The sequence below is a fragment of the Mobula hypostoma genome, chromosome 12 (genome assembly GCF_963921235.1).
Source record: "Mobula hypostoma chromosome 12, sMobHyp1.1, whole genome shotgun sequence".
Classification (NCBI taxonomy): domain Eukaryota; kingdom Metazoa; phylum Chordata; class Chondrichthyes; order Myliobatiformes; family Myliobatidae; genus Mobula; species Mobula hypostoma.
Window position 1 is genome coordinate 4,371,813 of NC_086108.1, and position 14,370 is coordinate 4,386,182.

A 14,370-nucleotide genomic window follows, 5' to 3' on the forward strand; every position below is an offset into this window, starting at 1 on the left:
GCTGCACGGGGATATTGTACCTGCAGGAGAGGGAAGGAGGCAGCACGGGGACATTGTACCTGCAGGAGAGGGAAGGAGGCAGCACGGGGACATTGTACCTGCAGGAGAGGGAAGGAGGCAGGGCGGGGACATTGTACCTGCAGGAGAGGGAAGGAGGCAGGGCGGGGAGGGAGAAGCATCTCGGACACTGGAGCACCGGAGTGGGACTTGAACCCTTCACCTCGGGTCTCCAGGACTATCCTCACACCCCCTCCCACCTCTCCGCCCAGCTGGGGAGGGGCCGCACGCACTGGACTCACTGTGATCTGGGAATTTGGGATCCAGTAGTCCGGGGCGACGTGGTCAGTCAGCCAGGCCGTAAGCGCCCGCGTGGGGCCACTGCTGTATTCGCCAACAGATTGGATCACATTGCACACGCTGTCCAGCACCCGCCGAGCTCCATTACTGCTCCCCCTCAGCCACGACTCACACTGCAAGACACAAGGACAGACACCCGCATTGGTGTGGAGGCTTGTGCAGTCTCAGACCCATAGCAATTCAAAATTTATCATCAAAGGACTCAGTGGCCACTTTATTAGGCACACCTGCTCGTTAATGCAAATATCTAATCAGCCAATCACATGACAGCAACTCAATGCATAAAAGCATGCAGACATGGTCAAGAGGTTCAGACCAAATATCAGAGTTGGGGTAGAAATGTGATCCAAGTGATTCTAACTGTGGAATGATTGTTGGTGCCAGACAGGGTGGTTTGAGTATCTCAGAAACTGCTGACCACCTGGGGGGGGGGCAGATAGAGTGGGGGAAGGGGGCAGAAAGTCCCTGCTTTATCTTTATTCCCCCCCCCCGCCGGAATATTTGCCCCCAGCCTCAGCTCTCGCAGAGCTCAGGGACACTATCCTCCCCAGCATCCAGGGCATCTTCAAGGAGTGATGCCCTAAGGCGGCGATGCCCATCATGAAGGACCCCCCCCCAATCGCCCAGGACATGCCCTCTTCTCATTGTTACCATCAGGGAGGAGGTACAGGAGCCTGAAGACACACACTCAGTGATTCAGGAACAGCTTCTTCCCCTCTGCCATCTGATTTCTGAATGGACACTGAACCTGTGAACACTACCTCACTTCGTTGTTTTATTATGTATTGTGTACAGTTCTGGTCACCGAATTACAGGAAAGATGTCAATAAAATTGAGAGAGTACAGAGGAGATTTACTAGAATGTTGCCTGGGTTTCATCTCCTAAATTACAGAGAAAGGTTGAACAAGTTGGGTCTTTATTCTTTGGAGCGTAGAAGGTTGAGGGGGGGACTTGATAGAGGTGTTTAAAATTATGAGGGGAATTGACAGAGTTGACGTGGATAGGCTTTTTCCACTGAGAGTGGGGGAGATTCAAACAAGAGGACATGAGTTGAGAGTTAAAGGGCAAAAGTTTAGGGGTAACATGAGGGGGAACTTCTTTACTCAGAGAGTGGTAGCTGTGTGGAACGAGCTTCCAGCAGAAATGGTTGAGGCAGGTTCGATGTTGTCGTTTAAAGTTAAATTGGATAGCTATATGGACAGGAAAGGAATGGAGGGTTATGGGCTGAGTGCAGGTCGGTGGGACTAGGTGAGAGTAAGAGTTCGGCATGGACTAGAAGGGCTGAATGGCCTGTTTCTGTGCTGTAATTGTTATATGGTTATATTGTTATTACAATGCACTGCTGCCACATAACAGCAAACGTCACGACATAAGCCAGTGATATTAAACCCAATTCTGATTTGCATACTTCGATAATATATTTGCTTTAAGCCTTGAATACTTGTGCGCCTGGTGGTAAGCACAACTTAGACCTTCAGTTCTGAGACCGCAAGGCAATGGAACCGCACTCTGCAGTGAGGCACTGGACTCACCCCCAGCCACACGTGCCTCAGCTCAGCACGTACCACCGAGCCCTCCGGGTCTTGGTTCCCAATCCAGTACTGCCGACTGCGATAGATAATCCCACAGTTTGGACATTCCAGCACGTACCTATGCAGAGACAGAATACTCTGTGTTGTCACGGTGTTCCTTATATTCTTCTTCAGATTTATTTATTTACTTATCAAATGTACACTAAAACATAGCCGGATGGTGGTGAAGAGGCATCTGCACTGCACTTCGAGGTGACTGGTCCCGAGTTCGAATCTGGCTGGCTCCTCGCACAATTTCCACCCGTGCTCTGCGTCGGGTTAGCAACTCGGCCTCACAAAAATCAGACAAAAACGTGAAAGGAACGGCAAGGCTGCTGCCCAACGCGCCACGAGGCGTGGAGAGGAGCAACGTGGAAACATACAGTCAAGTGTATCGCTTGTGTTAACAACCAGCGCAACCCAAGGGTGAGCTGGGGGCAGGCCGCAAGTGTCGCCACACATCCCAGTGCCAACGTAGCCTGCCCACAATGCTCAGCGGACTCTGACAGTGCAGTGGTCACCGAGACGCAGTGCCTCCACCACCCCCCACCCCCCATGGACACAGCTCACCTCAACAATCGCACTCAACTCACCCTGACCAGGCATAGCTGGCCAGCCCGAGCCACTGGCCGTCTGTGGAGGCAGAGGTCTTGGGGCTGACGGTCACCTCCAGGCCGTGCTTGAAACAGGTCTGGGTGGAGGAAGAGGAAAGAGACCGAGTCAGCAGAGGACCGGGAGGTCCCTGGGGCGACTGACGCCCAACAGGGCAATCAATGGGTGCTCTAACCCAATGGATGGAAGCAGAGTACAGATCAAAGGGGATTATTTCCCACCGTTCTGAGAGAATATTCTAGATCACTGCAATGTGTGACAGTCAACAGTTCACTGTCCCGGCACTTTTCTGGTTCAAAAGGTACATCCAATTTTTTTGCAACATCTAAGATCCCGACCATCTAGGCCATGCCATCTTCTTGAAGCTACCATCACACAAGTACAGAATGCTGAAGCTCCTCTCCACCAGGTTCAGGAACATCTGGACTCATCTAGACTAGCTGAAAGCTCCCGAGCAACACACCCAAAATGCCAGACTGAGATGTCGGAACATGAGGAGAATCTTCAAACATTCTCCAAAGGAAAAAGTGCAGGGTTTCCTTGCTTCTTTTGATTTGCCCACAACACATCAGAAACCCAGCAAAATGATGCTGTGCTGAAGACGGGTCCCAGCCCAAAACGTTGTCCGCTTACTCTTCTCCATAGATGCTGCCTGACCTGCTGAGTTCCTCCAGCATTTTGGGTGTGTTACTCTGGATTTCCAGCATCTATTGAATCTTCTTATTCTGGCTTCGTCACCCTTCCTGTACATCCTTGGGTTCCTCCAGCATTTTAGATCATACAGTATAGGAGCAGAATTAGACCATTTGGCCTAAAATCTGTTCTACATTTCATCATGGCTGATCCATTTCTCTCTCAGCCCCATTCTCCTGCCTTCTCCCTGTATCCCTTCATGCCCTGACTAACCCCTGCCTTAAATATACCCAATGACTTGGCCTCCACAGACATCTATGCAATAAATTCCACAGATTCACCACTCTCCGGCTAAAGAAATTCACCACACCTAAATGGACGTCCTTCTATTTTGAGGCTGTATCCTCTGGTCCTAGACTCCCCCACCACAGGAAATCTCCTCTCCACATCCACTCTATCTGTGTCCTCTGGTCCTAGACTCCCGCACCACAGGAAATCTCCTCTCCACATCCACGTTGAGGCCTTTCAGCATTTGATAGGTTTCATTTAAGAACCCCTCCCGCCCCCCAATTCTTCTGAACTCCAAGCAGTACAGACCCACAGCCATCAGACTTTCTTCATATGACAAGCCATTCTCGTGAACCTCCTCTGAACCCTTTTCAATGTCAGCACATCCTTTCTAATGGGCCCAAAATTGCTCACAATACTCCAAATGAGGCCTCACCAGTGATTTATAAAGTCTCAACATTACATCCTTGCTTTTCTATTCTAGTCCTCTTGAAATGAACGTTAACATTGCATTTGCCTTCCTCACCACCGACTCAACCTGCAAATTAACCTTTAGGGAATCCTGCACAAGGATTTTCAAGTCTCTTTGCACCTCAGATTTTTGAATGTTCTCTTTATTTAGAAAATAGTCTACACTTTTATTTCTTTTACCAAAGTGCATGACCATATACTTCCCAACACGGTATTCCATCTGCCACTTCTTTGCCTATTCTCCTAATCAGTTTAAGTCTTACTGCCGCCTCCCTGTTTCCTCAACACTACCTGTCCCTCCACCTACCTTTATATAATCTGGCAAACTTGGCCACAAAGCCATCAATTCCATCATCCAAATCATTGACATGAAACATAGAAAGAATTAGTCCCAACAACAGACCCGTGTGGAACATCACTCATCACCGGCAGCCAACTAGAAAAGGCTCCCTTCATTCCCAATCTTTGCTTTCTGCCAATCAGCCAATGCTCTATCCATGCTCTTTCCTGTAATACCACGGGCTCTTATCTTGTTAAGTAGCCTTATGTATGTCACCTTGTCAAAGGCCTTCTGAAAATCCAAATACACATCCACTGATTTTCCTTTGTCTATCCTGCTTGTTATTTCTTCAAAGAATTCCAACAGATTGCTCAGCAAGATTTTCCCTTAAGAAAACCATGCTAACTACGGCCTATTTTATCATGTGCCTCCAAGTACTCCAAAAGCACATCCTTAACAATCAACTCCAATTCTCCATTCTTGAGGAGTGGAATGACATTTGCAAATTTCCACACTTCCAGAAGCATGCCAGAATCTATTGATTCTTGATCATTACTAATGCCTCCAAAAATCTCTTCAGCCACTTCTTTCGGAACCCTGGGGTGTGCACCATCTTGTCCAGATGACTTATCTACCATCAGACCTTTCAGTTTCCCTAGCACCTTCTTCTCATTAATGGCAACCTCACTCTCTTCTGTGTGCTTACACTCTTGAACTTCTGGCATACTGCTAGTGTCTTCCACAGTGAAGACTGATGCAAAATACCTACTCCATTCATCCACCATTTCCTTGTCCCCTATTACTACCTCTCCAGCAGAGTTTTCCAGTGGTCCGATATCTACTCTCCCCTCTCTTTTACTCTTTATGTATCTGAAGAAACTTATGGTATCCTCTTTAATATTATTGGCTAGCTTACCTTTATATTCCATCTTTTCACTCTTTATGCCTTTTGTTGGTTTTTAAAAGCTTCCCAATCCTCTAACTTCCTACTAATTTTTACTCCATTATATGCACTTTATTTGGCTTTGACTTCTCTCGTCCACCCCAGTTGCATTATCTTGTCTTATCTAATTTTGCCCTATCGTCAGCCTGACCTTGCTAGCAGTCTCACTACACGCTGCCTCTATAAACCAAATGCATGTGTTGCTCTGGATTTCCAGCATCTGCAGAATCTCTTGTGTAATTGATGCCGTAATTGTTTTGCCATTATGTAATCAAAATGATTTTCCCCCAGCTGAATGTGATATTAATAACTCGTGCTGTTTTAAAGATGCGCTGAAAATGAACTAGGCACTCCCAAGTATGAATCACCACAGAGTCCCTTACGATTGCCCCTCTAAAGGGACAGAGGGTGCTGTCAAGTCCTGCACAATGGTCCTTTTGGACTATCATGGGTGGAAGGTGGGGAGGGGGACAGTGGAATTTAGATCACAGGGTCCTGTTACTCAGCACCGGATAGTCCAGGGGCATCTTGGAGAGGAAACAAAAAACTACTCGGCAGGTCAGGCAGCGTCTGTACAAGGTAGCATGCCGTCAGCATGTCTGGTCAGTGGCCTTCCAGCAGAACAGGAAAAGTGAGACAACGCATTAGTTTTAATTTGCAGAAAGGGTGGGGGTAGGAAGGTTAGGACAAAGGGAATGGCTCTGATAGGGTGTGGACAGGGTTGCCATGACGACGTGTTGTCTATGAAGCCATCTGATTGGCAGATTAATGAGGACCACTGAGGGTATCCTGTGTTTTGCCCGTGGAGTATTGGACCTCTTTGTGGCGAGGTGGCGCCAGTGACCAACGCCCAGCGCCAAAATCCTGTAGACAGCTCATGGAGCAGCTAGATATTCTTCTTTTAAATATATTTCTTACCCTGGACTGAGACCAACTGCAGCCTGTAAATTCCATCTTGAGAATGTATTTTTGAGCCGACTAAACGATTTGGCGCTATTGCCAAATCTTCAGGGATTCGGCGAGGTTGAGAAAGGTTGTGCAGGGACGGTCATCAATTCCTGACAGCGGAATGCGAACCCGCGGTCGGCTCCAGTACTCCACTCCGATTAAAGCATCGAGCAAGATTAAAATCGAAGAGGACCCGAGTGGAAAACGAACGGGTGTTCAGCGCCGTTCTGCCTGCGTTTCACCGGTCTCCCTTTCCCTGTTGCCACTGGAAGGCGCAGGAGTCTTGGGTCGCACGCTGCAAAGTTCGATCGCCTCGGCGCCTCATGGCTGTGGACTCATTTTCAAGGGACTCTGCAGTCCGATGACCAACGTCCTCAATGCTGGACGCGCTCCACGGCTGTGGGCTCACTCTGCTGTTCATGCTCCACGTGTTTTTCTTTACTCCTTTTTACGCCATCTTGCGCGATTTGATCACGGCGTCTCAGCGCGGAACTGGCTCTGCACACACGCTGTAGCCTGCAGCCGCTGACACAGTGCTGAACTCAGAGGCTGTGACTCTTGGACCGTTTCAGGGACCGGGCAGGGTGATGATGTTTAATTGTCACTGTGTTATTTACTTGGTTTTTGCCAAGTGTTTAAATGGGTATGTGGTGTTTTCTTTAATCGGGTCCCATGGTGTTTCTATGTTTCGTAGCTATCCATGGGAATATCAGGGTTGGATTCTATATACATAATTAAATAATAAGAGTAGTTTGAATCTTTGACCTCTGTGGTAACGAGGCCAATCAGTGACTTAGAAACACAAGAGATTCTGCAGATGCTGCAAATCCCAAAGAGCAACACACACACACAAAATGGTGGAGGAACTTAGCAGGTCAGGCAGCATCTACGGAGGAGGATAAACAGTTAATGTTTCGAGCCGAGACCCTTCATTGGGATTGGAAAGGGAGGGGGCAGAGGCCTGTGTCAGGGACATACAGATGAAGCTAAAGTTTGCAGAGGGCATATCTGACAGGGTGGCACTCCCTCAGCACGACAGCGTGCCTCTGACAGGAGACTGGGACTTGTGACTCACGGAGTGAGCCGCACAGAAGACCTTCCCCCACTGTCCAAACCGAGAAAAAGCTACTGGCAGGAGGAGTGAAGCTCCCACTCACTCTGAACAAGGCCCCAATGAATCTACCCCACCCTCCTCTCTCTGCACTGAGGGCAAGGAGCGAGGGGTGGCATAGGGTGGGGAAGAGGACCCTGACCCCGAAGCTCCCGCTCACTCTCAACAGGCCCAGTAAATCCACCCCCCACCCCCCGAGGGGAAGGCTGGGGGAGGGGGACACCCACCTTGCAGATCAACACCTTGTTGTTGTACTGGTGTGTGAAGCGACAGCGCTCGCTGGCCGTGTGAGCTATGCCATCCTTTAGGTGGTTCATGCTTCTCCCGCACCGGGCCCTGCAATGCACAACGTGGACAATTACAGGACAGCTCAGGCCCTTCGGCCCGCAATGTTGTGCCAACCTTCTAACCCACTGCAAGATCAATCTCCTCCCAAAGGACCACAGCCTTGTCGTAGGGTTTGAGGCTCGCGTGCCTCGGTGACCCTGAGAGCTGGAGTCGGGGCCTTGTGCTTTGGCTCTTGGTTGGGTCACCCATGACAAACAGGTCAAAGTGTAGAGGCCAGACCAAGAGTGGTCCACTGGTACTCCAGGTTCGGGGGCTCAGCTCAGGGTAACAACCCTGACTGGTCAAACAAAACTGTTACAGAAACAGCAATGAAGAATCCTTCTACACCTGAGTGTGACGGTATTCCTGAGTCTCCACCCGGGACCTGCATGGCCGACAGTAGTGAAAACTGAGAGGAAGCTACTGACATGATGAAGGAAGCCCTGAACACCACCAGAGATGGAGGACCTTCACTGCTGCTCCAAACGCCAGCGGTGCAATGGGCAGTAAGTAAGTAATCTGGGAAAAAGTCCCTGGCAGGCCACTCAGTCTAAGCCCTTTATTGTCTTGTACCTCTCTATCAAGTTATCGCTCATCCTGCTCCGCTCCAAAGAGAAAAGCCCGAGCTCGCTCAACCTTTCCTGATGAGACACACTCTCTAACCCAGGTAAATCTCCTCTGCACCCTCTCAAAAGCTACCACATCCTTCCTATAATGAGGCGACCAGAACTGAACACAATACTCCAAGTGTGGGCTAATCAGCTTAATAGTGCTGTAACATTATCTCACAGCTCTTGAACTCAATTCTCAGACTAATGAGGGCCAACACAGCAAATGGCCTTCTTAACAACCCTACCGAGGGACTAGGCACAGTCACACCGCTTCCCAATTCAATAATCAACCAATATTTATTAACTTAATAATAATAAAATGAAATAATCCAATAAATAGATTCCTCAACCCCCTTTCCTTCAGTTTTGGATTCACAAGATGGAGCCTGGAGCAATGCACGAGACAATACGACCTTGAAACATAGGAGAACTAGGCCATTCAGCCCATCGAGTCTGCTCCACCATTTCATCATGGCTGATTTATTTTCCCAACTACCCAATTCTCCTGCCTTGTCCTCGTAACCTTTGACACCCTGTCTAATCAACCTCCGCTTTAAATATACCCATTGACTCGGCCTCCACAGCCACGTGTGGCAATGAATTCCACAGATTCACCACCCTCTGGCTAAAAAAATTCCTCATCTCCGTTCTAAAGTGACGTCTCTCGATGTGGAAGCTATGCCCTCCGGTCCTGGACTCTTCCACTATTGGAAACATCCTCTCTCTCTAGGCCTTTCAATATTCGGTAGGTTTCAATGAGAGGAGGCATTTAAAGGCTGCTCAGGACTCACCCACAGCTGAGGCAGGTAGTGGAACACCTGAAATATTCATCGGGAAAGAAGGAGAGAGTTGGGAGTCGATCGTTGCTAATCTCCCCGTTGAAGCGCTCGCTCAGGGCCTGGAATAGAACATAGAACACTACAGCACAGCCCAGGCCCTTTGGCCTACAATGTCACACTAGCCTTTTAACCTACTTCAAGATCAACCTAACCCTTTCTCTCCTGCATATCCCTCGTCTGGTTGCCATGGTAACATAGCCGTTAGCGGGATGCTATTACCGCTCGGGGCGTCGGGAGGTCAGAGTTCAATCCCAGCATCCTCTGTAAGGTATTCATACGTCCCTCCTGGAGAATGCGCGGGTTGTGTCCAGTCCAGGCTGGTCAATTGGTCATTGCGAATTGTCCCGTGATTAGGTTAGGGCTAAATCGGGCTTGTTGGGCAGGTAGGTAATCGCTAAATAAATTAAAAGGTAACATGAACTACAGGGAGGACTTGCATTTGTGGCAATCACTCCTCAGCCCAACACAGCCACTCCATATGGTGATTCATTTCAAGTCCAGCTCCTGGCGGAGGGAAGGCAGCGGGCAAATGGTGATCAGCAAGATCACACCCACAGAGAAAGGAGACACTGAGGCGAACAAGGATCTGCAAGGCCGGTGCCCGAGGTACGGGGCACCTGATATACAGTACGTCAGTGGTATTAAATCCAAACCCGACGCACTGTACCTCACTCAGTACGTGTGACACTAATAAACCAATCATCAATGTGTATATTGATTATTTCACAGTGCTTGAACTTGTCCCCACCCCATACCTCCTCCTCCCTTGGCACCCCAATTACCTTCAGTGCGCAGTACACCACAGATGGGGGTCTCCGGGAGCGAGTGGAGGTGTTGCCCACGCATCGCTGCACCGCCCGCAGGAAGCCGCTAAAGTCAGTGGGCCGGCCCACGGTCCTCGTGCCGACGTACTCGATGGAGTTGAAGGCGTCAGTGGACAGGCCCAGCTCGTGGAACCGCTTCTGGAGCAGCTGCTCAGCACTTCCGGGGGCCTGGGAATCTGCGGGAGGCAGGACCACAGCAGCACACTTCTGCTGGTTCACTCCAATGAGGTGGCCCCCTCCCCCCCTTCCCACAGCACCTTCCCCATCCCTTTCAGGAAAATCCCAAGGCACCTTACGGACAATTGTGGCTTGTTTTGGAGTACAAGCAGGAATCAGGGATGCCAATTTACACACAGCAAGATCCAAATAACAACATAGAAACATAGAAAATAGGTGCAGGAGTAGGCCATTCGGCCCTTCGAGCCTGCACCGCCATTTATTATGATCATGGCTGATCATCCAACTCAGAACCCCACCCCAGCCTTCCCTCCATACCCCCGATCCCCGTAGTCACAAGGGCCATATCTAACTCCTTCTTAAATATAGCCAATGAACTGGCCTCAACTGTTTCCTGTGGCAGAGAATTCCACAGATTCACCACTCTCTGTGTGAAGAAGTTTTTCCTAATCTCGGTCCTAAAAGGCTTCCCCTTTATCCTCAAACTGTGACTCTTCGTTCTGGACTTCCCCAACATCGGGAACAATCTTCCTGCATCTAGCCTGTCCAATCCCTTTAGGATTTTATACGTTTCAATCAGATCCCCCCTCAATCTTCTAAATTCCAACGAGTACAAGCCCAGTTCATCCAGTCTTTCTTCATATGAAAGTCCTGCCATCCCAGGAATCAATCTGGTGAACCTTCTTTGTACTCCCTCTATGGCAAGGATGTCTTTTCTCAGATTAGGGGACCAAAACTGCACACAATACTCCAGGTGTGGTCTCACCAAGGCCTTGTACAACTGCAGTAGTACCTCCCTGCTCCTGTACTCGAATCCTCTCGCTATAAATGCCAGCATACCATTCGCCTTTTTCACCGCCTGCTGTACCTGCATGCCCACTTTCAATGACTGGTGTATAATGACACCCAGGTCTCGTTGCACCTCCCCTTTTCCTAATCGGCCACCATTCAGATAATAATCTGTTTTCCTATTTTTGCCACCAAAGTGGATAACTTCACATTTATCCACATTAAATTGCATCTGCCATGAATTTGCCCCCTCACCCAACCTATCCAAGTCACCCTGCATCCTCTTAGCATCCTCCTCACAGCTAACACTGCCGCCCAGCTTCGCGTCATCCGCAAACTTGGAGATGTTGCATTTAATTCCCTCATCCAAGTCATTAATATATATTGTAAACAACTGGGGTCCCAGCACTTGCGATACCCCACGAGTCACCGCCTGCCATTCTGATAAGGTCCCATTTACTCCCACTCTTTGCTTCCTGTCTGCTAACCAATTCTCTATCCACATCAATACCTTACCCCCAATACCGTGTGCTTTAAGTTTGCACACTAATCTCCTGTGTGGGACCTTGACAAAAGCCTTTTGAAAATCCAAATATACCATATCCACTGGTTCTCCCCTATCCACTCTACTAGTTACATCCTCAAAGAATTCTATGAGATTCGTCAGACGTGATTTTCCTTTCACAAATCCATACTGACTTTGTCCGATGATTTCACCGCTTTCCAAATGTGCTGTTATCACATCTTTGATAACTGACTCCAGCAGTTTCCCCACCACCGACATTAGGCTAACCGGTCTATAATTCCCCGGTTTCTCTCTCCTTCCTTTTTTAAAAAGTGGGGTTACATTAGCCACCCTCCAATCCTCAGGAACTAGTCCAGAATCTAAAGAGTTTTGAAAAATTATAACTAATGCATCCACTATTTCTTGGGCTACTTCCTTAAGCACTCTGGGATGCAGACCATCTGGCCCTGGGGATTTATCTGCCTTCAATCCCTTCAATTTACCTTACACCACTTCCCTACTAACATGTATTTCACTCAGTTCCTCCATCCCACTGGACCCTCTGTCCCCTACTATTTCTGGAAGATTATTTATGTCCTCCTTAGTGAAGGCAGAACCAAAGTAATTATTCAATTGGTCTGCCATGTCCTTGCTCCCCATAATAAATTCACCTGTTTCTGTCTGTAGGGGACCTACATTTGTCTTTACCAGTCTTTTCCTTTTTACATATCGATAAAAGCTTTTACAGTCAGTTTTTATGTTCCCTACCAGTTTCCTCTCATAATCTTTTTTCCCCTTCCTAATTAAGCCCTTTGTCCTCCTCTGCTGAACTCTGAATTTCTCCCAGTCCTCAGGTGAGCCACTTTCTCTGGCTAATTTGTATGCTTCTTCTTTGGAATTGATACTATCCCTAATTTCTCTTGTCAGCCACGGGTGCACTACCTTCCTTGATTTATTTTTTTGCCAAACTGGGATGAACAATTGTTGTAGTTCATCCATGCAACCTTTAAATGCTTGCCATTGCATATCCACCGTCAATCCTTTAAGTGTCATTTGCCAGTCTATCTTAGCTAATTCACGTCTCATACATTCAAAGTTACCCCTCTTTAAGTTCAGAACCTTTGTTTCTGAATTAACTATGTCACTCTCCATCTTCACGAAGAATTCCACCATATTATGGTCACTCTTACCCAAGGGGCCTCTCACGACAAGATTGCTAATTAACCCTTCCTCATTGCTCAAAACCCAGTCCAGAATAGCCTGCTCTCTAGTTGGTTCCTCGACATGTTGGTTCAAAAAACCATCCCGCATACATTCCAAGAAATCCTCTTCCTCAGCACCTTTACCAATTTGGTTCACCCAATCTACATGTAGATTGAAGTCACCCATTATAACTGCTGTTCCTTTATTGTACACATTTCTAATTTCCTGTTTAATACCATCTCCGACCTCACTACTACTGTTAGGTGGCCTGTACACAACTCCCACCAGCGTTTTCTGCCCCTTAGTGTTACGCAGCTCTACCCCTATCAATTCCACATCTTCCCGGCTTATGTCCTTCCTTTCTATTGCGTTAATCTCATCTTTAACCAGCAATGCCACCCCACCTCCTTTTCTTTCATGTCTATCCCTCCTGAATATTGAATATCCCTGAACGTTGAGCTCCCATCCTTGGTCACCCTGGAGCCATGTCTCTGTGATCCCAACTATATCATAATCATTAATAACAATCTGCACTTTCAATTCATCCACCTTGTTACAAATGCTCCTTGCATTGACACACAAAGCCTTCAGGCGCTCTTTTACAACTCTCTTAGCCCTTGTACAATTATGTTGAAAAGTGGCCCTTTTTAATGCTTGCCCTAGATTTGTCGGCCTGCCACTTTTACTTTTCTCCTTAGTACTTTTTGCTTCTACCCTCACTTTACACCCCTCTGTCTCTCTGCACTGGTTCCCATTCCCCTGTTGTGAACTAACCTCCTCTCGCCTAGCCTCTTTAATTTGATTCCCACCCCCCAACCATTCTAGTTTAAAGTCACCTCAGTAGCCCTCGCTAATCTCCCTGCCAGGATATTGGTCCCCCTAGGACTCAAGTGTAACCCGTCATTTTGTACAGGTCACCCCTGCGCCAAAAGAGGTCCCAATGATCCAAAAACTTGAATCCCTGCCCCCTGCTCCAAACCCTCAGCCACGCATTTATCCTCCACCTCATCGCATTCCTACTCTCACTGTCGCGTGGCACAGGCAGTAATCCCGAGATTACTACCTTTGCGGTCCTTTTTCTCAACTCCCTTCCTAGCTCCCTATATTCTCCTTTCAGGACCTCATCCCTTTTCCTACCTATGTCATTGGTACCTATATGTACCACGACCTCTGGCTCCTCACCCTCCCACTTCAGGATATCTTGGACACGATCAGAAATATCCCGGACCCTGGCACCAGGGAGGCAAACTACCATCCGGGTCTCTGGACTGTGTCCACAGAATTGCCTATCTGACCCCCTTACTATCGAGTCCCCTATCACAACTGCCCTCCTCTTCCTTTCCCTACCCTTCTGAGCTACAGGGCCGGACTCTGTGCCGGAGGCACGGCCACTGTCGCTTCCCCTGGGTAAGCTGTCCCCCACAACAGTACTCAAACAGGAGTACCTATTGTCAAGGGGCACAGCCACCGGGGTACCCTCTATTACCTGACTCTTCCCCTTCCCCCTCCTAACCCTGACCCACTTGTCTGCCTCCCGTGGCCCCGGCGTGACCACCTGCCTGCAACTCCTCACTCTCCCTGACCAGACGAAGGTCATCGAGCTGCAGCTCCAGTTCCCTAACATAATGAAATTACTGCAGGTCATGAGTAGTGTGTACAGTTCAGGAGACACGGGTTCAATTCCTGCCACTGCCTGTTAACGAGTTTGCACATTCTCGCCGTGCAATACGTGGATTTCCCCTAGGCACTCTGGTTTCCTCCCACAGTTCGGTTGGCAGGTCAATTGGGCATTGCAAATTGCCCAGTGATGAGGCTAGGGTTAAATCGGAGGTTGTTAGGCCAGAAGAGCCTATATCTCAATCGATCAATAAATAAGGCAT

At 48.5% G+C, this 14,370-nt stretch overlaps 1 protein-coding gene across 1 annotated transcript in view; it reads right to left on the reverse strand.

Annotated features, from left to right (window-relative positions):
• Positions 1 to 14,370, reverse strand: part of si:ch211-11n16.2 (zinc finger FYVE domain-containing protein 1) — a 35,358-nt gene that overhangs the window by 13,974 nt on the left and 7,014 nt on the right. The window contains exons 3-8 of the mRNA XM_063063508.1: positions 9,775 to 9,992; positions 8,945 to 9,051; positions 7,443 to 7,551; positions 2,523 to 2,620; positions 1,891 to 2,008; positions 300 to 470 (exon numbers count right to left, since the gene is read on the reverse strand). Of these exons, the coding sequence (XP_062919578.1) occupies positions 300 to 470; positions 1,891 to 2,008; positions 2,523 to 2,620; positions 7,443 to 7,551; positions 8,945 to 9,051; positions 9,775 to 9,992 (821 nt within the window). The remainder of the gene's footprint in view (positions 1 to 299; positions 471 to 1,890; positions 2,009 to 2,522; positions 2,621 to 7,442; positions 7,552 to 8,944; positions 9,052 to 9,774; positions 9,993 to 14,370) is intronic.